Source organism: Mastacembelus armatus, chromosome 2 (genome assembly GCF_900324485.2).
Source record: "Mastacembelus armatus chromosome 2, fMasArm1.2, whole genome shotgun sequence".
NCBI lineage: Eukaryota > Metazoa > Chordata > Actinopteri > Synbranchiformes > Mastacembelidae > Mastacembelus > Mastacembelus armatus.
Window position 1 is genome coordinate 7,702,849 of NC_046634.1, and position 25,529 is coordinate 7,728,377.

General features: G+C 41.3%; 1 protein-coding gene across 16 annotated transcripts in view; it reads right to left on the reverse strand.

Annotated features, from left to right (window-relative positions):
- Positions 1 to 25,529, reverse strand: part of LOC113127388 (muscleblind-like protein 2a) — a 47,565-nt gene that overhangs the window by 14,378 nt on the left and 7,658 nt on the right. For 14 of the 16 annotated variants that reach the window (XM_026301898.2, XM_026301894.2, XM_026301890.2 and 11 more), the window contains 4 exons: positions 23,068 to 23,956; positions 3,444 to 3,608; positions 2,299 to 2,502; positions 201 to 461 (listed from right to left, as the gene is read on the reverse strand). In XM_026301898.2, coding sequence (XP_026157683.1) covers positions 201 to 461; positions 2,299 to 2,502; positions 3,444 to 3,608; positions 23,068 to 23,241 — 804 coding nt within the window. In that variant the 5' untranslated portion in view covers positions 23,242 to 23,956. Of the gene's footprint in view, positions 1 to 200; positions 462 to 2,298; positions 2,503 to 3,443; positions 3,609 to 12,039; positions 12,116 to 23,067; positions 23,957 to 25,529 lie in introns of those variants that run through there. The other 2 variants (XM_026301903.1, XM_026301892.2) reach the window with 2 other exon arrangements.

Consider the following 25,529-nt stretch of genomic DNA (forward strand, 5'->3'; position numbering starts at 1 on the left):
AAGGTATGTTGTGTATAGGCACTATAAAATGGCCTTATTGTCCCATCCAGACCTTAAAAGCTCTTACTGTATGAGTACTATAAATAAGCACACCTTCGTGAGATTTGTTTGGTTATTAAATGGACAAGTATGAGTTTTTCCTTCTCTACCACTGTGTAGGCACAAGGTTTAGTGGGTAGACTGTAGTGCTGTGCTCTCACCATGGCTGCAGCTGTGGCAGCAGCTTGTGCAGCCACAGCTGTCTGGCTGGCCTGGTGCTGGGCGGCCTTAATCTTGGCCTGCAGGTGGGCCGGGGGGTGGAAGTACTTGCACTTCTCACGGGAGCAGCGGCTCTTGATGTAGTCCATGCAGACTGTGACCGTGTTGTCGCTGGTGTCGATCATGGGACTGTCACTTGGGTGAGCGAAGCGGCAGTCGGTCTCGCCACGAGCACAGTTGCCCCGTTGGAACTCGCGACAAACCTGGGAACAGAAGAGTCAGTTGGAGCAACAATCACACAAATAGATGAACACGTATCCGCAGGTGTGAACAGACACAAATGTACACATGCAAAAAGAGAAAACAAAGAAACACTGAGACATACAAACTGTGAATGTTTCAGCATGCAGTCATGTCAGGAAACAATATTAGGAAGATTCATTACATCCATTAGTAACAGTGAAATATTAACTGTACTGGATGAATCCAGTTCCATTTATTTCCTAACACTAACACACAATCAACTAACTAGATCTTTACAACCTGCACATATTTAAATAAAAGCCTTAAGGCCTTTTTACACCAGGTCAGATAACGCATTATATTTAAAGTTACTCATATAGGATTCACACAGTCTAGTGAATAGTGTAAGATTGTCATGACAACCTGCAAAATGAATGTTATCAGTCTCTGTTGATTCATATGCTTCTCTCCACAGAAGTCTATATATTTGTGCCAGTCTCTACTTACAACAGAGGAGTTCAGAAGAATACACAGATCAGAAGAAAAGCAAACATGCACGTTATTCAAAGCAGGCAGAAGCAGAAAAAAAACTAACACAAATACAGCCACAGCATAGGTGGAGGCTATTTTACTTTATTCTACAGCAAACTATTTCTGGGAAAAAAGAAATCAGACTTGTGTGAAATGGACTATAAATTAGTTTAGTACTGAGTGTGAAAAGGCCTTAACACCATGTAACAAAACTGCAATGTGTATCAAACCCATAAGACTGTGAAATCATTGAACCAGTTAGAATTCAGCTGTTCAGAGACCAGGGTGTAATCACTGGGGGATCTGCTTTTGACTGAGACACACTGTGTACACACACATGCAAATTCACATGCAACATTAAAGTACGTTTACACACATATGCTGGCTTTGTGTGGGAGTGTATATGTGTCCCAGAGGGACGCTGTTTGATTAGAACCAACTTCATTCAGTTGCTAAGTGATAGCACTCGCAGAGAAAAACACATATAGGTGTACACCTACGCGTCACCTCCAGGTCTTAGGGAGATTATTGTTTATCTTTAAAAGTACAGTAGGAAAAAAAAAAATCTCCACCTTACAATGACAACCACCAAGCTATTCTCATTCAGAACTGCTTGCCAGGGGTCAGATGGAGGTGGGTGAAGTAATTCTACCAATCTTATTGTGACTGTCTGACAAGTACCAGTTTGTGTTGAGCAAATTCCAATTTAAAATCACTGTAATCTCACACTATCTCAATTTTTGCACAGTGCGTCTGATATAAACCTTAATCATTCCTGTATGAGCTAACAGATTAGATGATTCTTGATTTATGCTCAAGGACAATGCAGAGATAAAGCCCTATCAGGCAAGACACCTGATTTGTTTTGTCATTTCAACCTTCCTGCTTTTAGTCCAAAATGAGCAAATAACTAGAGACACAACCTTAGACATCTGGTGGTTATCAAGCCCTGGTCTAACACAAGTAGTTACATTTAAAAAGTTAATTTAAAGTTTAAGGATTTGCTCTAATTCCCTATACAGATGTGCTTTATTTGTTTCTCTGTCCTTCTCTTGTATTCACCCTAGTATGTAGAAAATCTTTTCAGGCAGTGCAAATATGTTTCATATCCACACTATAATACCCATGAGGTCATCCTGTAAAGGCTCTGGAGCAATAAATGACACTCATTAATGCAATTTATCTATCGCATCTCTTTCACACCCATTATCACAGCTAGATGTTACCATAATTGTACTTCAGGACCTCACACAGTACATTAGCAATGATTAGCTGCCATGCTCATCTTGTCTAAGAAACAGGGAAGCTTGTGATTGGGTGGGTCACCTCCAGCTTGTCAGTACGCAGCAGTTTCTGGCTGGAGGAGGAGCCGGCGGTCACAGAGACAGGCGGGCTGCCGGGGACAATGACAGGGGTGCTGGGCAGGATGTCTGTAGGCACCAGACCCATGCTGTGGGACATGGGAGTCAGGTAGGGTGTGTAGCTCAAACCTGTGCTGGAGCCCAGGCCCTGACTGACTGGAAACGTCTGCTGTAGATGGAGAGGAAAGACAGTTTACCAACATTTATTATTATAACAGTGATGTATCTGTCCTTTTATGTGTCATGACTCTTTAAATTATTTTATCTGCTTTTCATTTTGCATTTAAAGAATTTATCTTATTCCTAATTAAGACGATACAGGCAAAGATGAATAAAACTTTCACAAATGGCCAAAAACATAAAATGATGGATGTATTTACAGTGGGAACTAGAGGGTGAAAGGCCAGGCGGGGCTACAGCGTTAGAAAAGAGGAAAGAGAAAAAAGACAAGAGACAAATGAACAAAGCTGTGCAGCTGTGCAAAGTGGCAGGTGAGAGAGATGAGAAGGGGGGGGGGGCTGTGATAGGTAGAGAACCCAGGGGGAAAAATGGAAAGAGAGAGTAGAAAGAATTTGTGTGTGTGTGTGAATTTTTTTAACCGCTAAGCATCCTGGGAAGATTCTGCTGAACATGCATATTCTTTTTTAGTTACATCTAGGTTTACACTGATGCAGTTACACGTGCACACCTGGCAGCTGCCCAGTGCAACTACAGCTTACCACTGACTACAGAGCTACACCCGGAGAGCAGCTTTGCTCAAGGGCAGCAATTGTGAGAATAAATTCATGATCTCCCTAATCTGAACTGTAATCTGAGAACTGGCCGATTGAATAGAAATGTATCCATTAGAAGTCTGTGATATTGTATTGTGTAAGACTCATAGCTTCTCAGTGAATCAGAATGATATTTGCATAGACTAACGTCAGTCAAAATAACACAGGCAACACTGCGCCACAACTTTTTAAGTGAATCCATAATAGGAATATATAGTGGTAGTTTAACAGGAACAAAACCAAACTTTTTACAGTGTAGCTTAACAACATTGCTACTTTCACAGTGAGTCACGCTGCATTGCCAGTCAATCCTCACAGCAGCGAGGCCAGCACTAACCACAGGCTGCATCGTGGTGCCGGGTATCATGAATTGCATCTGATGAGCCAACATGGCAGCCGCGGTCTTCTGCTGGATCAGGTTATTCCTCCCATTGATCTCGAGCTGGGTCTTCAGGTGAGCGGGTGGGTGGAGGTATTTGCAGTTCTCTCGTGTGCAACGGCCCTGAGCGAGGACAAAAGGGGGAGAGGGAAAGACAGACACAAACAAGGTCATTAACAGTCTTGTCCCGACACCTGAAGTGACTGATCAAAAGAGTGAACTGAAAAGCAACTAGCATTTGACAATAAACCTGGCTGTGAACAATTTCTGTGTCTGAGGGATGAGTTTGCGTATACAGTGGGGATAGTAGGTAGCTCTCAGCTCTGAAAAGACGGTGTCAGCCCTAAGACGAAACTTTGTTCTGAAAGATGATTGTCTGGCCTGTCTGGGCTATGCCTGTGCCATGGACACAGTGACATCAGCCAGCATTTCGTGAAGACATGGAAATGAGTAAGGTAATGGCAGACAAAGTCAAAGGCATCAGCTCTGATTCCAGCTACGTGTTTAGCCGTCACAACTGAATCTGCAAAGGTTGTGATGGACGAATCCTCCAGTATTCTCTGTGGAAATGCAAATACAGGGTTGGTGGGGGTCAGTCTTACACAGACCCTGGTGGATGAAGGCAATTACACTGTCACCCAGAGGCTAATGCCACACACAGTAATCCAATATGGATCCTCACTGCAGCGCTTATTGCAGAGGGAGTGGGCGGAAGAGAAGACAGAGGTCAGGAGGAAGCAACAACATGAAAGGTAGACTACAGTAGTGGGAAAAGACATTGTGGGGAAGATAGAGCGGTTGAAAGGATGGGAGCAGCATGGAATGATATGTATTAGTACAGGGGGGAAAGGGCAGATAACAGGGAGAGGCACAAGGAAAGGACATGACATGGCTGATGTGACATGACACCAAAGTGGTAAATGTGAAGAAGAGCATCAGTCCAGCATGAACCCCTTAACTCTGTGACACATGAGCCACATTTATGTTACTGTTGTTTTTCAGAGTATGCTTTTATTGTGAAAATATGAATTTGAGTGAACACAAAAATGTCAACATACTGTCACAATAATGTAATATTATGGCTCTATCACTTGCTGAGTCTGAGCTCTGCAAGCAGTGAAAAAACAAAATCAATAAAATAATGAATTATACATTTTACTATTTTTAGCAGAGAACAGAACTGGAACACATCCCATGGGTCATGATGCAAATGAACAAAAGCATGATGATATAGATTATTTCCATTAACACAAAGGCTTGAAACCCCAGAGTGCCACTCACGATGCTACAGGTATCTGTAGAAGCTACTCAGCCTGTTTAAGTCTACACAGCTGAAAGCATTGCTTTTGTATGTTAGCTGGCAGACACATAAAGAGGAACTTTTAATCAAGCACAGCTCATGTTATTTGCCTGGCTCCCAGTGTAAATAACCATTAATCTTCAAGTCTCATCAAAGGGAAAACTAATAAAACCTGGCTATCCTGGCATCAAACACACTGTTCATATTGTTACAATTACTTTTCTTTCAATGACAAAGCTCTGCCACAAAGGATATTATATCTGAAACCACTACAGCATTTTTGCAATTGTTGTTTTCACATTAGTAAACACAGAGATATGAGTTTGAATGTTTGAATGTCAGACACATATGCTGGCAGCTTACGCGTCAGATAACAGGACTGACATTCACAACCCTGTAATGATAAAAGTCATGAGTCAGAAGGGACTGCCTGCCACACCCTCGTGTTAAAGCTGCAGCAAGTCACTGATACCACACCACCTTTATGGCTCACAGGCACAAAATCACACCTACTCATACATATGAGATGAGATGAGATGATGATGTGAGATAAACTTTATTAATCCCCATAAGGATATTCAGTAGTGTGCAGAATATATGCACAGAATATGCAGAATACGCACAATAAACCACACAATAACAATCACCCACACACACCTGAACTGGCGTACATGAGCACAGATGCACATACTGTTTCACACAGCACACACAAACAGCTCAGCCTTGCCCATACCAGAGGAATAACATTAGCACTGAACCTTGCAACCAAAAACCTCAGAGGTGTCAAAACTAATTGGAGCCTTATGCATAGCCGCCGACAGTGGCACAAGTTTTGTCTATGTGCGTGTATGTTCTATGTGTCTTGTGTGTCTGTGTCCATAAGAGAGATTGCGTAGGCAGGTGTTACTGTGTGTGTGTGCGTGCAGAAACCGCGTGGGTGTGTGTGACTCTGTGTGTGGTGAGAGAGGGAGCCAGTGCTGAAGCTGAGCCTTGGATGGCATCCCAAACCGAGTCTGCAGGGAAGCACACCATCACCATTGCGCCCTACAGAGATCACAGACACAGACGGACACAAATAAAAATGGGTGCACACAGCAAACACACACACCACACACTCACTTCGTTAACCTCCATTTTTGCTCCACACTCAGGTCACATGCAGCTTGTGAGTCACACAGGCTGTTTCATGAAGCACAGTTGCTATTGCTTTCAGTGCATGCCTCCGATACGTAAAACATTCTCTTTTATTCTGTCCAACTTTGGGAGATTTTCTCACTAATGAGGTCATCTGTAACAGAATTATATGTGGTCTTTGCAAACATGAAATATGATTTGTGATTTGTGGATTTCTTTCTGTCCAGTCTGGAGGTGGTGGAGCTTTAGTGAGGGCTGTCAAAGTACAGGGAACTCCAATACAAGGAGTAAAATTTAATGTAGTATTAAATTATAAAATTGTTAATTATTTGCAGTAAATTAAAATTCCACTTAAGGCCACAAGACTAATATATCTGACTAAGTACGATGGTGTTTTATGCTTAAATGTGTTATTCTGGTTTGTTGCAGTATGACATATGATGCCCAGGTACAGTACAGGTAGGAATGTGTCACATTACTGCTCAAACAGTACACAGATCTGTTCATTTAAAGGAATTTCACCAGTAAATGTAAAGTCATTCTGTCCATGGGCTTACTCTATTCTGTAAACACATTCATGTATTCACAACTGTCACACTGTAACAGTTTTATAAAAACCTACGCTTCCACACACAAATAGGTTATAAAACACTGTGCTGTGTGGACAGCAGTTGAGAAGCTTTGCATCTGATTAGCTCCAAGCAAGGGTGTGAACCTAACATCTGCTTAATGACAGAAGTAATTCTTGCTGTAATAAAAATCATTAAGGCCAACTGCAAGAACTGTACATAACTGATTGCTATACACTGCAATTACACAGCAATTATTACTAATAATCATCAATGAGGTGTCAAGGATGCAATTTGAGATACTACATTTAGAGATTCAAAGCACATAAGGTGAGGTAAGCTTTGTGGGAAGGCAGCACTGCCTCACATATAAAAGAGAGTCGGGCTTATGGCTTTAAAGAGTGAAGTGATCTAACAACGATTACAGCAGACATGGCTGATGGCATTGCTGTGCCATCATCTGGTTTCAGATCTTCATCTTTTTGAGAGGGTGGCAGACATACAAACACAAAAACACCCACACAGGAAGGCACACAGGCAGAGTGAGCGCACTGTGCCTTGTGCCTGAGCCACCCACCCGGAGCAGAGCAGAAATCCATTCATTGCGGACACTGCCTGCAAGCCACCGTCTATGAAAAGGATCTTTGAAGGCACCAAGACACCTCTATGATTCACACTCCAGCCGTCGGTGTGTAGCCATAGCTACATGGTGATAATATACCTTTCAGCAGGATTGCTCACATAGCAACCTCTCATTGTAGGCTGTACTGTTGTCCTTTTGTGTATGAAACGCTATGATTTATGCTTTGGGATACACTAATAACTGCTTTGATTCAGATTGGATAATTATCTCTTTGCATCGGAGTGAAAAACGCTGAGGGAGAGTTCAAAGATAAATTATTGGTTGTTTTCATTTGACACAGATCCTCTGTCCAACAGCTCATAAAATGAGACATTACTGTTAGTACATTCTTCAAATCTTCACAACCATTGCCAATAAGATACAGTTTCACTTATGGTTTGGTAGTAATGTCAATACAAACATATTCCACTTTAGGACTGATCCTGGGACAGGGGGGTAGAGGCAGATATTTTCATAATCAGACTATTTTTAATTATCCCTGTGATGGACTGGTGACCTGTCCAGGATGTACCCCTGCCTTTCACCCAAAGAGAGCTAGGATAGGCTCCAGCAGATCCCTGTGACCCTAGTTAGGAATAAGCAGGTATAGATAATGGATGGATTACTCCCATTTTACCCTAATGAAAATCTTTCCATTATTTAAAGTTTGTGTATTTTAGTCAGTTTGGCCAATATGGATAAAACTATGTGCTAAATGCTGCTTAGTTCAACCAACAACAATTTACACAGTCGCTTAGTAAAGTAAAATACTAGCTCTGCCTCTCAAATGTGAGGCTTTGACGCTTTACTGTTTCACAACATGAATATATTTCGTTATTAGTAAGGTCAAATAAGAAATTTTTAAACAGTCTGTGTGGGCAATTTTCAGTGTTTCCTGACAGAAATGATAGACCACAGGAAAAGATCATTTATTCCATGTTGTTATATAGTACATAGCCAAATTTCTCAGCTTTCCACTGCTCAAACTTCAAATCATACATAAGCACACGATGTTCCATTTGCAAACCTTTAGCAAAGTGAGAGAGAGTGTGAGGGAGAACAACAAGGCAAACATTTACCACAGTAAACACGCTGGCATGGTTACATGAAAAACCCACTCCACCCAAACAATGTGAGAGAGGAAGAACATTTCTTCTGCCCATACACAACATACTGTAACTATCCACTGTACACTCCAACTGTGGGCCACAGATACAAATGACAGAGCTAAACACACAGAAAAATACTAGGAGGAAAAACATCCTCTGACCATATACAATTTAAAATCACAGTGACCTACTTCTTTGGTGTAATTTCATTCTCATCTAATAATGTTTTCACTCTCTCGTCTGGATGTCTTTTCACTGTCAACAGATACCATTTTAAGAATCAATATGTTCATAATGGTAACCAGACACAGATGGACAAGGAGTATCTGAATATCTTGTGAGTCAGCTGTACCCTGTGTGCGCCTTATCCATGGCAAATGTTAAATTCATCTACTACTGCTGTCCCCCACAGCTGTGACATAGCCCTTAAAAATCTGACTCAAACTAAAATCAAAAGCATTTTTTCCCGTAATTCCTATGATATTTACCGCCACAATTAAGGCAAAAACAGTGAACACATTCAAACAAGAGCCATTACTAAGCTACAGCCCGTTGGAACTGGCCCAGAGTCTGAGAAAAATAACTGCCTTCTCAGAACACAGCACATTTACAGGGAACACTAGCCCAAATGGTCCATGTATAACTTGCATTAGTATCCCCTGCCAGGGCTTTATCCTGCCATCTTCATAAGTGGCAGAAACTCTCCCTGACCACCCGCCTCCTTCATCAGCCCAGCTGAATGATCAGAGTGATGGCTGTTGTGTGTCTGTGGGTGGCACAGACACAGAGGGCCAGTCTTCCACCCCCTCTGCAAAATAGCCCTTCAGTTGTGGGCCCCTGTTCACCACTGTAACATTTGCATTTTGCCCTCAATAGGCACTCTATCCTCAGGCCTGCTGGAGCCAGAGAGTGACTGCCTATAGGCTGCAGCCGACAGAGGAGCTGTAAATGTCCTCGTAAAGGCCACTGGAAAGGTGCATTTATTGTTTACCCCTGCCGTTCCATTCGTAGTTAATATGGAGGCTAATGCCCTCTTGCTTAGCCAGGATGGATACACTCCAAATGAGCCATTACTATTCTTTCCAACATCAACACTTTAACCCGGGAAACAATATTGATGAATCACAAAGTGCCGAATCTGGGGAATCTGGGATGTGTGTGTGCATGCGTTTCTTGATTGAGCCCCCTTTCCTCCAGCAGCACAGAGAAGCTGGGAAAGCTTTACATAGCTGAGCCCCTGTGATGTCTTTCTGATGCTAGCACAGCAGTCAGGAATGTGATCAATGGCAGCAGGACTGGCAGTATTGGCAGACAGCAATCCAGAAAAACCAATCAGGAAGGAAAAACACAGTGAAAACAATGCAGGCTCAACATTAAACAGGCAGTGACTATCGGACGACTTAAAGAACCTTTCATGCTTTACGGGACAGTGGAAACCTCGAAGAGCTGTAGCTGATTCTAGTTTAAAAACAACATACTTCATATTCCTATTTACAACAAAATAACCACATTGGCAACAACTACAAGCCTTATTTTGAGTGCTCAAATCCAACAGGTACAGTATATGGCTGTACCCTTCACAGAAGCTGTAGCAAAGTCTTCTTTCCCGTTTATCCTTTTCAGAGTGAGGGGAGGGCCGCTGTGACAAACTGACACAAATTTTTCTGACACGAAGCCTGTGATATGTGTAATCCCCTTAGAGCATAGCTGAAGAACCTGTTATATCCCCACTGACCAGAGAAGGTGGGGGGTTTGAAAAGGCGCTCACACTTTCTCGTCTCTCAATGTTCCCTCATACTGTACCTCTTTCTTTTCTCCCTCAAAGCTTTATCATTACAGTGCGACACACACATCATGACAATAATGCAATGTCATTGCTGATAAACCAGATGTGGTTTATCCTTATTGTTTAGCTGGGTTTTTTGTTTTTTGATATTCATGTTTGGGGATATAATGAGAGCATTTATTACCCCTGGAACTGAACACATCCTGGAACTGGCCCTGTAATCACTTCCAGCACTTTTTCTGCATTGGTTGACCTTAACCAAACCAAACCTTTAGCTTTTATCCCAAAGTTGCTCTGCATTTTTCTGTAGGATTTCATTATATAAAAGAACAGGTCCTTTTATTTATTCATTTTGACTTTGTATCTCTCCTTTCTCAGTTTACTACTAAGGGCTCTCTTTTTCCCCAGGGGCACTAACAGCTGTTTGTGGGTGAAAACTATAACAGGTCACAAAGAAACCACTTTGGTGAAAGCCCCCAGTTATGAGATGCCAGTCTGGCAGTCGCTTCAGTGCTCAGGCGACTGAAAAAAAAAGCAGACTCAATGATCCCAGTACCGGTAGAGTCTCAAGGCTCTGGATGCACATAGACAGGGCTTCTCTTCATCCTGCTCCCTTTTAAGGATACAGTTTTGTTTTGGGGTCGAATGGATCAGTTTGGACTAATGGATCTGTCTGATGTGGGTAAGGCTCCAGGACACCAGCAAACACTGAAAACCCATTATGAAATGACAGCCAAGGGCTTTCTGCTTACATTTGGGCAGGTAATGGAGAACAGCAATCAATGGCTAACAGTGGGAGGGAATAGGTCATTTAAATATAATTCTGTGGAGGTAAGTCAGCTCCTAACTCCTTTTCAGCCCTGATTATATTGTGATCAGGCATATCTGGGTTGGCTATTAATGATAACATGAGTACAAACAAATACAAATACAAACAACAATAATACAAACAAGAAAATACCCTTAGTGCAAAGGACCAAGACTAGGTAATTTGGAAACAACAGTCTACCGTCTTTGTTCACGTCTAACACACAACATACGAGTGCATCGTGTCAGCAATAATTAAGTGCTTTTGTTTCACCACCTGTAATCCTACAGATGGAGTAGCACTGCTGCTGACACACCTGAGGTTGTCCAAGAAGAGGGAAGAGGAGAGCTAGGAGGGCACACAGAGACAGGGAAAAGTGGGATGAAGGTGAGATTTTTTTTTTGTCTGGTTTGTTTGTCTTGGGATGAAACGATCGCAAGAATCTTTCTCACACAGATCCTAAAATTGAACATTCCCACCTCCATTTATAATGTGTAATAAAGGCTATGCAGTGCTAATGATGCGTCCACACCCAAGCATCCTAGGAAACTGAGTATGTCAATATATCATCTTTAAATAACACCATTTTAACATTTTTTCAGTTCTTCCTTTGGCTTTTAAGTACATGTAGTGATACTCATTGCACATCAACACATGCTTGTGTCACTATGCAGCGCTGGCACTGCAGCTAGTGATCAGTTTGCTCAAATGGCATCTCTGGTATATCTTACAATTAGAACTGTACTATTTGTAAACACTAAGACAATGATCAGTAATGGTACTGAGTAGATGGCTGACTATAGAAAAAAGTAGGAGAAAGAACATTGGGTTAAAATGTATTTGTTTTAACAACAGGCTCAATCAAAAAAACATGAAAACATCTACTTCAAGAGGACAATCTGTAAAAAGCCATTAAATTCTGTAAGGCAATTTTCTGTACTAGTGCACCTAATTGTCTGCTGGGTATAGACAATATTTTTTAAGAGCTCTGTATATATTTCAAGCAGTTTATGAAACTGCTTTTTGTTCATCTGTCACAGCTGTTAAAGGGTTTCAACAAAAGAGCTTTCATGCGGTTGTGAGGTAAAGAGGAGCGATTTTGAAAATACCAGGTACAAGTTAGGGCTATCAGCATGATGGGTGATGGGTGTGATAACTGCCCACGTTTTTTTTTTTGTTTTTTGTTTTGTTTATGAGGTAATGGTCAAAGTGCGGTTGTGACACACCTGCAGAGTCCAGGTTCCCACTGATAATCCAGCTGGAGGCTGGAGCCCTGCTTCAGTTAATCTGATCATCTGTGACCTGCTGAGACATGAAACCCACCCTGAGCTCCTTTAATCTGCACGCATACACACGCACACACACACACACACACACACACACACTGAGGAACACAAGCATGTAGCTGACAGGTACACACATAAATACTCATGCCAGCAACCTGTCACTCACTAAAGCAACTGTCCCCTGTTGCCACACATACAAATACGCAGAAAAAATGTTCAGCTACTGTTTGACAATGCCACCATGTGTTGGACAGCTAAAACACTGAGGCGTGCGTCTTCTTCTGACAGGCTGTCATTTCCCTATACTGAGAAGATATAAATTCAACTAACTCCACCAGTGAAAGATTTCATAGAATTAGGTGACATGATATTGATGCCCTAGTTCTGTTGAAGAACTGTGCCACAGCCCCAGGAAGGAACAGCAGAAAGCAATTAGGCCTTATTTTTTTAATCTTATTTTTTCTTTCGATGTACCTCAATTTCAATCACTCTCTAGCAATCAAAGCCGCCACAACGCTGCAGCGTTCCAAAAATAACACAAATCCACTACAAATGCCAACGAAAGAAATTAAACAAACAATGTGAGAAAATAAAACAGCTAGCTCACATATTCTTTCCCCCCACTGACATTATCGACTGCATGTCAGAGCGTGTTGAGGAGTTCAATAAATCCATAAAACAGATAAAGGAGGATAATGAGATGGAAGGGAGAGAGCAGATCTATTCATCAAAGCCTCTTTCTAACACAGTCAGCAGATAGGGGCAGAAATGTTGTATGGCTGCTTACGATCCAGTTTGGAGATTAAAGCTTGAGAGGTACAGCTTTTTAATTCAAACACAGATAAACTGAAGGGCCTGATATATTAGAATACATTGCTGTACAGCAATATATTCATGTTCATGTTTCTAACTAACACGCTGCATGACATTTGTATGTATAAATAAATTGCACACTGCAAATATCTCTTAATAACTGGGAAACCATAAATGTGCAAATGTCTAGTTTTCAAACAGAGGTGTGTTCAATTTCATTTTGCTATATGCAACCAAATGGGAATAAAGTGCAGCATTGCCTGGATCAGCATGTTGTTTGTTGGTTGTAATGATGAGGCCTCTGAGGATCGTCTCCCCTGTGGGCTGAAGAGACTTTGAGCCCACATGGAGATGATGAAAACAGTCCTCATAAGGCTGACAATACTGAGGCAGAGAGCGCAGAACAAGTACCTGTATTGGTTAAAGTAATAAGTGCCCTTTGATCCAAGGGATGAGATCAATAAACCAGGGAACAGAGTCGAACGGCATTTGCACTGCAGAGTGTGTTTTATCTTAAATCGTCGGATGCACATGAACATATTGATCACACAATTCACCCATGTCATCACCCTGCTCTTTTTCCTGTTTTCTCTAAGGTGAGCTTTGGATCTGTGAAATGAATAAATCAAAAAGAAAGTGGGAACCAGACTGAATCCCCGTCAGAGCTATGGAAATGTAAACAGAACAGGATTAGAGATCACTTTTCACAGGCAACATCTGTTTGTTTATCAACCATAAAATGGCTTTTTTAGGAAAGAAAAAGCTCAAGCGAACTATGAAGAAAAAGCATAACGCTGCCAGTACTGTGTGTACCTGAGCCATGCAATCACTAAACCTGACACTCTTCCTGCCATGGATGTTTTAATGGTTTGCAACAGCAAGTATGGTGCCAATTTATGCCTACCACTGGTACCACTTAGCTTTTCCTCTCATCCTTTTCTCCCTCCTTCATTCCCTCACCCACTATGGGTTCACACTACTCTGTGACTGCCAATTAGTACCCTGCACCTGTCACTGCAGGTCACTGGTGCAAGCATCTGCTAGGTGTGAAATTGGTCATCTCACTTTCGTCCATGAACTTTGCATGGCCCCTATGTTGGCCCAAACACACACATACACATACATACATAGAGGCACAGATATGCTGCTCCAACCTAAAGTTGACCTTTATGGTATGGCCACCCTCCGTGGAAGGGGGAAGGATGCAATAGGAATAATATTTCTAGCTTTGACTGGGTACACATTACAATGCATGTTTTGGCATATTGAAAAATAAATAAATTAGATCCAACCAGTGCTAAACCAAACGTACTGTGACTAGAAAATTCAGTTTTCTTGACGTACTGGGACTTAACAGAAAGCGCTGCTAAACAACAACACTAAAGCATAGTTTACGAATAAGTATCAAATCTGAATTAGTACATGTATTAGTATTAAAACATTCAGAACAACAACCAGCTCTTCCTCTCACTAGACTGCTGGAAGCCTGTTCATTCATTAATACAAGGGCCATTTACAAAGACTCCAAGACTTTTATCCAGACAAACTATCAAATTACCCCAAATTTAGAGCAACTACACTCTGGCCTTTTAAGCTTGATGTCTGGGAGGAAATGTTAGAGTGGCCTAGAAATAAACTATCTACTGTAACATCATGGCACTGGCACAGTTTTTTTTTTTTTTCTTTTTAGCTAATCAGGCTTTTTAGACCACAGAGAAGTGCACACACACCTACTGTGCATTATCTAATTATATGGATTCAACTATATTACACTAAATCTAACCAGGTGAATGACTGACTCTACATTATGTGTATGATACAACTATGTAAATTGTAATTTTAAGCTACCGTGCAGAAAGAATCCCTTTGCATTTTGAGTGCTATCTTTGTGATGGTGGTGTCCATTCAGCTCATCGGTATCTGCAGCACAGCAGACAGCATAGGGAGTGTTTCACAAGAAATTATGGTAGGTTCCACTTTTACTGCGCAGTCCATCACTGCCACGAAACAAGCCTGAATAAGAGATGAGTCAGAGCAATTCTGGGAGAAAAAAGAGTCCACACAGTGCACACTCCATTGTCATTGTCACATGCTTTTTAGAAGGCAGGCCCAGGTCAATCGCTGTCAGTCTGGTTTTTACTCTTCTCCTTATTAACAAAATAATATTGATCATACCATACATGTATTAGTACATGTACTACATACCACTCTGTAGGCTTAGACATTCTCAGCAATGACACATCTTCACGTAGGATTGTGAAGTCATGCTAGGCCTGGCTCACAACATCCCGTTTGACACAGACCAATAGTTGTTTAGACAAAAATGTGGAGAGAACCCTTTCGGCTGTAGGGCCCCTAAAGATTGCATTTCTGTTGCTTCATTAGATGGAGCCAATTAAGCAGATCTCTGTCTCATTATAAAGGCTGGCCCAAGGGAGACAGCTGGGCCTGTCTGTCTAGCTGTTAGTAGCTACTTAGACGAACGTGTGTGTGTGTGTGTGTGTGTGTGTGTGTGTGTGTGTGTGCAAGCTCAGGGTGGCAAGGCGGGAACGGTGGACTATCTTGAACTCTGCCTTTGTAAGTTTGTCTATTTTATAATCTCAAGAGAATTAAATGACACCTGGGGGAGTAGTCAATCAAAGACTTCTACTGCTAATCCAAGATTATCTTCAGTATTTAAAATGGGATATAGAAAAGACCATATGCTTCACTTTACTGGGATACAAGGAACATACTGGGACAAGTGAATGCCGAGGCTATTGAATTAACAAGTATTTTAAACCTTTTTAAACAAAATCCTGTAAGGTAAGAGATGGCTATATAATGCAGCCAAATAAATGCTACTCTCAGTATAAATGACATTAGAACAACCTGAGTCTGTCTCTGATGAGTGATGATGAAACTACGCATCAATTATTAATGAGACCAATACTAAAGGTCAAGCACACAGCGAGCCTCCTGCCTGAGTTGCTTTAGATCTGCCTTCAGCTTTACTGCAAAGGTGCTCACAACAGCATTGATTGCTGCAGTAGTGAGGGAATTTGAGTCAAGCTCGATTTGAAATCATCAAATGTAAGGATGGCATTGATTTTGCAGTGTGATTTAAGTTGCTGTTTTTCAGAGAGAGAAAAAATGCAGAGAACTTTATCAGCACTGTGGGCTGCAGAGCAAGATGGAAAATGAGGATGAGTCAGAGGCAGTGGGTGGATTGAGACCAGGTGAGACACTGGTACAGCAGATGGGCAGATTTTTCAGTGCTCAGTCTCTTCATCATGTTGCAGGCGGCTCACTGGGCGACGAACACCTACTATTCAATTTGACATTAAGCAACAGAAGTGCCATACATTTTCTTTTATATATAGTTCTAAAACAAAGACTGTGCATCAGCAGTGTGGACAGACTGTGTGCAGTGCAGACAGACTACCCTACATTTACAGAAGGCCCGATGTTAAATTCTAAACACAAATGTAAGATATCAAGAATTTCCCTGATTAAATGTATATCTAGGCTTGAAATCTGTAATCAAAGCAGTCATTTTGATATGATTTTATTGTGTATTTTGTATTTCAGATTAAAGAATTTTTAACTGCAGCTTAACCTGCAAGCCTGTAGTGTTCAACAAGCTAAATGCTGCTCATTCTCTCCTTTCTGACATCTGAAATATTCTCACTTCAGACAGAAAAAAACTGTCTTGCAAATGCACCACTCCCCGACTATTCTCAGTTGGCTCTGTTTTATTTTTAGTGGCAAAACTGTTCACCACAATTCCTGTTGCTATAGATTTGCTACCAAAACACTACAAACCAGCAATCCCAAATTAATGAACTGTGATTTTACATATTCTCTGGAAAACAGTTTAAAAGTTGGAAACTAGAACTATATTACTGGCTTAGGGGAGTTAAAAAAAACTTTTCTTGTAATGTCTGAATATCCTAAACACAGCGTCTACAGTTGGCTACGTCAACTTCTGAGCAGGACCCAGAGGGCGGCTGTGAAATTAGGGGATCACAGCAAAATTGTTGGCTCTCTCAAAAGTACATACTGCAACATAGTGACACACAGATGTGGGTCAGAGCTGAGGCCCATTTAAAATGCCAGCATGTGCCCTTGCTATATGAACTGCTCAGCAGCAGAACAATACCATATTATAAATCTGCAGGAACATCAATAACCTAAGTATTCAGTATATCAATTTCAGCAAAAATACACTGACGGTAACATTTAAAAAAAAGCTCACGGACAGAAAGCAAAATAAAATGATAATATCAAGTACATCTATTAGAAATCATGTCACACTGCTCTGTTACTGTGGTTAAAATGTCATTCACACAAAATAAATGGTCACATATTTCCAGTTTATAGTGAGCCCCTGACAACACAATCTCTGGGTCATGAGATTTTAATAGTGAACTGATCTGACTTCCTCCTTCACTTTTATCACTTCCTATTCTTGTGATTTCTTTGATATCAGCTGCACTGGGGTTGTGAGTCATACAAGGTAAAATCGCATGGATCAAATAAAATTTACCATGGTTTGCACTGGAAAGGCAGTGAGTGTGTGTGCATATATCTGAATTCAAGGTAGCACTGGGTGTCTCCTAGGGACTCATCAAAGCATGGCAGATCCACAGTGGCCCTGTGTTATGCTTAAGTCAGTACCTCTTTGTGTCTGGGTGAATGACCCTGGGGAAACACCAACTCCTGCTGTACCGCATACATTCCCCTTCACATGTTTGCTCTGCCCAGGGTGTGGCCCAGTTTAAAAGGATTACACCAAGGCATGCAGTCGAGTCCAACTTTTAAAACAAAAGAGGAGGCCATGGGCATAACCTTCATGTTCACTGAACTTTCTAAAGATCCAAAAAAATATAAATTCAAAAAGCCAAGTGGGTTACAATTAATTCAGAAATATTACTGAACTAAAAAACTTTAAAAGCGTCACTGTCTGGTTTCTGTGTGGGTGTCGCTGCAGAGAAACAAATTCAAGGCCATGGGCACCTGCTTGGCTAGACCTGTCACTTGCAGACAGGAAAGCCCTCTTGTCCCCACCTTTATTTCTTCACTGCTTTGACTGAAGCACTTTCTACACTGCGTCTCCTTCGATCCATATTCCTTTGCTTCTTTTATTTACTGGTTTCAGCAATCCCACACCCCAAAAAACACATGCTCTTTTAAAGTAGAGTCCGGATTAAGATATTCTTACCAAGTGAGAGAAACCAGGGCACCTCAACCCCAGGGGGACAGCACCAAGTCTGTGATACAAATGAGAACAGACCTGAAAGTAGCTGCTATTGTTTCTCCTGCTTCACCACTTTTCTTTTTGACAACTTGAGGAAACATGATAGTGTCAAGATGCACCAGACTATACTCCACCTCTCAGTTTACTGAAGCTCAGTCAGGCTTGGATGCAGTTGGTAAAATTGGAACAGAAATTGTAGGGAAGAAAATATAAACAGCCCATGCTAATACAAATCTGACTTTTCTCTTGAAAAGGGTCTTGACAAAAATATATCTATAGTTTTAGACATATACTGTATATATGACTAAAACGGTCTCTGGACATACATATGTGTAAAATAAATTTTCTGCAGTATAGAAAAAACTTTAAACGACTCTGCATGAGCTACCTTTTATCAGAGTTATTTTCTGCTTTACTTACAATCTGGCTACATGTATTATGTCATTTTTGTGTAATGACAGGCAGTCATAAACATAAACTGAGTCAATTTCTCGGGACATGATCAGTCGTTTACTGCAGAGAAAAGAAATACAATCCAGTCCACCTCAGTCAGAGAAGAGAGAAGTACAAAAGAGAAAAAAGCATCAAAAAAGGCCTCTGCTCAGGTCATAGCCAATGTCACATCATCACACAATTGGTGTGACTGCATTTACTCCCTTAATGTAGGTATTCCTGCCCATTTCCTACAGCTTAAAGGAAATGGCCTCAACTATGACACGTCATCTGTGTCTCTGCTGGAGACTCAGTGCTGCCAGTATTGATTATATATCACCTTCTGCAGTGAATGATGTTAAAGTTGCAAGGAAGGAGTGGAATCAATCTCATTTAATGGTACAGATTTAGACTTTCAGAGTCAAGTCTACTTGGTTTGACTTTTACTTGATTGAACTTTTGGTTCAGTACTGTTAAATGGTGCGATAGCAGTTATTACACATGTGAATTTACAACCTAGAACTGTGCTGTTGAGCTACGGTGCCAATGCCATTTTTGCACCACTGCCAAAGTTTCAAGTCATGTCTTAATTAAAAATGATGCTACTAAGTGAGCCAGCAGTTGTTTACTGACCAGATGTGAATACAGCTTTAGTTGGACAGAGATGAAGCAGCTAGTCCAATTTTAAGGTGACAAATGTAGCATTGAATCTTCTTCTAAAACCTATAATGTGGAGCGGGGGGGGGGACGAAAATACCCCCTAGACATTGCACTACAGAAAGTTTAAAAGCAGCATGACGGAGTCAGGACAGTTTTATGATCAGGAGCAAAGGAAGCGCTTTGTCATTACTCCCATAAAAGAACAGTCAGAACAGAAAATGCAAAACCACATGTTTCGGCTATTGTTATCTTGCCAGTTGTCCGTTATCTTGCCCAGTGCTTCCAATGAATGCAACATGACTGCCACTGTATGGCTGCTAACAAACCCCTTCTCTGAAAGGCCTCAACAATAAGGACACATGCACACACAGAAGCAATAACTGAATAATGCTCTAAAATGTAATTTATTTTTATATATATATATATATATATATATATATATATATATACGGAGCACTTATCTCTTCTCTACTTCTTTCCACAAGCAATGACAGCAGCCTTTCTGAATACTACCGCTGCATTGTGTTTAAAATTAATAACACCTTTTAAAAGCTGCACTGCAGAAGATGATTGTCAAGAGTCAGACACCTGTAATTTACATTATCTCATCTAAAAGTTTTTTTTTTTTTATCTTGGCAGCCCAGTCAGTAAATCATAGGCTAAAAAATGAAGTCATAAGTGATTGCATGGGTCTGCTTGCAGAGCACACAAGGAAAACAGTTTATTTTATTTTGGCAATGGACTGCAAAGTTAGAGATCTGAATATATGGCAATTCAACAAGGTACCGTTGTCATTACAGATGATGTTTTTACCACCTCCGTCTGGAAAAAAACAACAATGGGAACATTCAAACTCTCCACTGAGTTGGCATGCTTGCCTACCGCTGTAGACAAGTGTAACAACAGAGTTACACCTCCTACTCTACTACTCTCCTGAGCCGTACCTTTTACATGTTTATGAAAAGGACCCTTCTGATCACTGGCCAAGTCACGCCTGGCAGCACAAAACTCTGGCATGATAACCCTATCAGTTGAGAAGACCCTGGAAGATGATACTAGCGTAATGGAGTGGAAATCAGCCTGCTCTGGAGCGAAACACACTTCCTAATGCATAATAAAGCATTCATTCTCTTAGTTGTCACAAGCCTTTGCAAGAGGGAGTCAGTTGGAGCTAAAAGTACAGACAATCCTGTATTTTCAATGTGTCACAGGGTTGAATGGTGAAAAGTGAGGGGGGGGGGGAATAGTGGCTGCAATTATACTGTCTATACATTTGACAGCTCAGCTGTGTTAAGCTATTAGCTGGGGGCTTCACACAGAGCAGCCAACAACGACAACAGCAGAATTCCTAGGTTAATAATAGTATTAAAAAAAATTGCAACCTGCACTAAACAGTGTTGGGTCACTGGCACAAAGCCGAGGAAATGTAACAAATATTTCAGAGTTACACACAATTATAGACAAAAAAAAAACAGTCCTGCATGAGCAATATCACCATCACTGTCATCACTGACTGGGAGCCATGACACTTGTATCGAGGCAGATTGCTAAATTGGTTGCCTAGCTTAATCTCATGGAGAAACCTGTTGCTCAAGACTATATAAATAACCAATTAAAACCAACTAACCCTCTCTTAATCCAGATAAACTGTCTAAAAGTCCATAAAAACATACAGCACACAGCACCAGCAGTGAGATGGATTCTGTTAGTCCATACATGATGCAACTGATACCATGCCATGTTGATGTCAAAGATGATACAAATACCTCTTTTTCAAATGCTTAATAACAGTGTCAAAACACCCTGAGTCAGATAAGGAAGGTGATGCTTTTAGTCACTATAGTCAAGTATCCCTTAAGTAGATGGAGTCTCATGAAAACAATGGAACAGAATTACAGTCCCTGTGTGGAATCCTGCAAATGTTTTATCTTGATGTAATCATCAAGGCTGCCAGTAATGACCAGACTGACATAAAGACTTCTGAATAAATAATAGTGCAAAAAAAGATAATTCATGTAATCAGACAAAAGGGGTTGCAGAATCCCCAAGTTCTTCTACTCAGGTCAGGTTGCTGACCTGAGTAGAAGTACCTAGTATCTGAATTTCTCTTTGATGATGAATAAAATTTATCTTAACTTATCTAACCTCTGAGAGAAATCCTTATTGCCACTATTAGTAGAGGAAATGTCACTAAGATCAGTTTAAATGAGAGCTGGCACTATTATGAGGTTGAGTGCTCCGGTCATTTAGTTTCCTCAGTCAGCGATGACTGAAACAGCAAAAATCATGTTATTTGCAGAGGATGCATGTTAGGCCTTCCCGTGATGCAACAGCAAATCAGTCCCTATTATGTTTATTAAAGATAATAGCTTGCAAAATCTGACAGCTGGGAAAGTATGTCAATTGACTGCTGACTGAAAGCAGTAAGTCAGCAAGCCGTACCATGAGCAAGCGCCACAAATGCTGCTTGTTTTCATAGCATCAAATAAATAATTCACTATATGAGTAACAATGTCTCTGCAAAACACTATTTTTAAAGTATAGCAAAATATATTATGAGAATTAAGAACAGCTCTTGGTCAGCCTGTTATTGTCACTGACCTCATGCACAGCATTGAAAAATGTGAACTGCATTGTCCACACACTGCACTGGTGTACATGTGACACACAGGTACAGTGCAGACTTCAAAAAAAAAAAAAAAGACAAACTCACTGTTCCAGTGTTCTGCTCTAGTTTCTTTGGGTATTTATCATTGTCATAGCTTTTTTCCCCCCACACAGCTTGAAAATAATAGGTTGCTGTTGGATGTAGTGAGCTTATGAGCAGCATATGAGGCCTTGTATCAAATGACCTTGCTATAATTGCGGAGACTTTTCTCTGGTGTCTCTGGTGTTAAAGTACTTTAAGGTATTTTACCAGTACAGAGAAGCAAAAACTGTGCCGTACTAAGAGTAGTCAACATAACAAATGTAAGAGCAGCATAACACCTTTTAAGGAAGGGTCAGCAGATACACTGCAGGCCTTTACTAAAGGCAAAAATATTTCAAAATGGCTTTAAGGCCTCATGTCATCCAAAGGAGTCAAAATTTCTGCCCATTTAAAATTGTGAACTTGGCCTCGAGTTGAAAAGCTGATTAACCTTGTCTTGATGACACAATGCCTACCTCTTCTTGGATCTGTAATGACCAAACATTACAAAACAAGTTCTGGCTGTTTATGTTGTTTGTTGGTTATGTGTGGCTGCTGACATTTGGCCAGGAATAGAAGACCTAGAACAACTTAAGGCCATCAAATGTTTGGCCACAAGGTCAGGTGATGCACAAGGCATGGTAACATTAGAAAAACTTACTGTGCAAAAATACAAACACATACACACAGCTGTGATGATTGTGAACATGACAACATACCTCTCTGGCCCTTAGCTTCATAGGTCACACTGGTCTGCTAACTGCAGCACAGCATGCAGCCCTGACATGCAAGGTAATTTGAGAAGACAACCTTCTACCCACCGACCATTAGGAACCACAGAGCCGTAACATTTTATGCCAGGAGCTATATTTGTATTGCAGATGTAATCCAATTATTCAGCAAACATCTGACAGTTCCATGAGGTTGTGTAAAGAGTAAGAAACTAACAAGTAGAAAGCATTGTTTCTACAGTGTTACCTGTATGCCATTCAAGACAACAAATTAACCTCTGAAAAGGTCTAAATAGATACAGATTTGATATCAATTTGTATCCAATGCCAAGTAGGAAACAGAGTAAAATTTATAAATTCTTACCACAACATGGCAGATAGCCATTGTACTTAAGAGTCCTTACCTTTAAAGAGTCAAAGCAGGCAATCACCCTCCCATTCTCCACTTGGCAGCTTTTGGGTGGGTGGGCAAATTTGCATTCCTCATCACTGCGTGAACAAGTCCCTCTCTGAAACTGCCGGCACACTTCCAGGGTCAGCCATTTTGTGTCTCGTATCGAGGCAATATTTAGTGCCATGTCAGTAGTGTTGGTTGTGGAGCTGGAGCAGAGCCACTTGGTTTAAGAAGGGAACTATCCTCTGTGGAGGTGCTTCAGACTATTCTAATAAAAAAATAAAACATACAGCAACTATAACCAATGGAACATGCAGCTGTAAAACATCTGCTTCAGGTCACTGCATGAGGTTTGTCCTTGTGGACAGGAAGGTGGAGGTAATGAACTGGCAAAGACTCTGTGACCGGAGCATGGGACTGCACCACTGATGTAGAGTTTGTCTGTCAAACAGCTGATTGTTCATCAATCAGTAAGTCTCAGGTGAGGACCTCTGACAAGGCAGAGGGAGCATGCTCTACTGGTGGTACCGATGTCCCCAAAATGTCCTCTGTATGACTGATGATATCTGTGCAAGACAGGATGTTGGGGAGCAAAAGTGGTACTATTTTGAGGTGTGATGGCACAGTTTGAGACAACACAACCTTTGTGCCTTCCTATTGTTAAAAAGTCTTCAGGAACTGCTCTTTGTGCTTTGGCACCTTGGCCCACACTGCAGTAGCTCCGCCTCTTCACCTGCAGTTTCTTCACACTACGAGCAGGTAAGGACAAATCAAGTGGTCAGGGCACGTTGAGCTATATCGTGTCACTACTGCAGAAGGAAAAGTCTGGACCTCTTCAGAAATGCCCAGGAAATCGTCAAGTAGGGATGTTGTCTCACAAGGCACTTTCTGTCAATGATCTGAAATGGAAAGAAATAGAAACAGAAAGAGAGAGACAAAACAAAGATTATTTTTAGAGTGAGAAAACAGCTTGCTAAATATGATGGCCAGTGATTTACCTAATAGGCTTTAACAGGCATTAACAGTGTTTGTGCGTGCACGTCAACCTGAATTTGGGCACATACTGCCCTACAGGTGTAAAAACATACAGGACTGATAAGCCAGAGAAAAGGCAGTTGTGAGGTTATACAGAAACCAATTCGACTTAAGACCCCAGTCACTACTGTGTGCCATTGTATGCATGACTACAACCCCACTGGCTCTCCAACATATTGCATACAAAGCAGTGAATGGCAAAGGCCTCTGTGCTATGAGACCGTGGACAAGAGCACTGAGTCAGAGCAGAGATAGAAAAAAGCCCCAGGGTCCAATCCGCCCTGTAGAGCCATGCACAGTGGGATGGTGCAGCCAATAGAAAACTGCGGAGCACAGCACTATTCTAGGCAGTCGTCCAGCAGCCACAGAGAGACCGAGACAGATGCATATGCCAGTCCCAGACACGATTATGACACTGCCCAGTGTCCTGCAACATTCACTGGTCTCCCACCAGCCAAATTAGATACCGGCTCAATGACAATGACAGCACCCTGTCAATTTATATTCACAAGTGGAAGACGGCCATGTGTGCCTTGCTATGTCCTGTTAAGATGCTGGTCTCTCTGTCTGGTTGTTGTCAAGGGAAAAAGGGAACAATTGGTGGAGCAACAATCTGAGGAAGTGACCTTTAGCTCGAGAGTACAAAATCCTTTAGTAAGCTACTGCACAGGGATCGTTTTTCTTGGGACATCTGGAAAGGCTTTTCTGTTAACTGGTGGTAGGAAAAGGGGGCTGAGAACACCAGGAGGAGGATTGTAAAAACCTACAGCTCTGGTAAAAGATTCCCCCATTACTTTAATGTTTTTTACCAGATAAACATATGTATGAAAACCGACAAGAAAAGGAGGAACCCCAAGAAAATGTTAAACACCGTAACAACACTCTCTTGACAAATTTCTAAAGACGACAAGAACCACTTGGTGTTAATAAGGGCAAGTTGTCAAACTAAAGTTAAGTGAAGAAGAAACCCATTTCATATATCCAGTCATACGCTGAAACACTTAAGACAGGTATCATGTGAGTATATTGTCATACAGGTCTTGTCAGCTTTGGGTTGAGCATAGCATTTTTTATCCTGCAGAGCTTAACAGCAACCTTCTTCTTGGTGTGTTAGTTGAACTGTAATCTTTAACTTACTCTTTAATTGAAGACTTCAACAGGATAAATGGCTGAAATCTTTAAGGGTGTGGCTGTTTTTTTGTTGACAGAAATATACAGTAGCTTCCCTTTGAAGTCACCTCTATAGTGTTTCAGGCATGTAAATCGCAACCATTGTCTAACTAACCATATTGTCCCACTTTAGTGCTGATCATGTGAAATGAGATGAGAAGCTTCCTCGTCCGATTGTACTGACGCCCAAGCTCCACTCTCCACGGCAGGATTTAATTTCACACCATATCCCCAGGGGGAGAGCCAATTGGTGCAGAAGAGACAGTC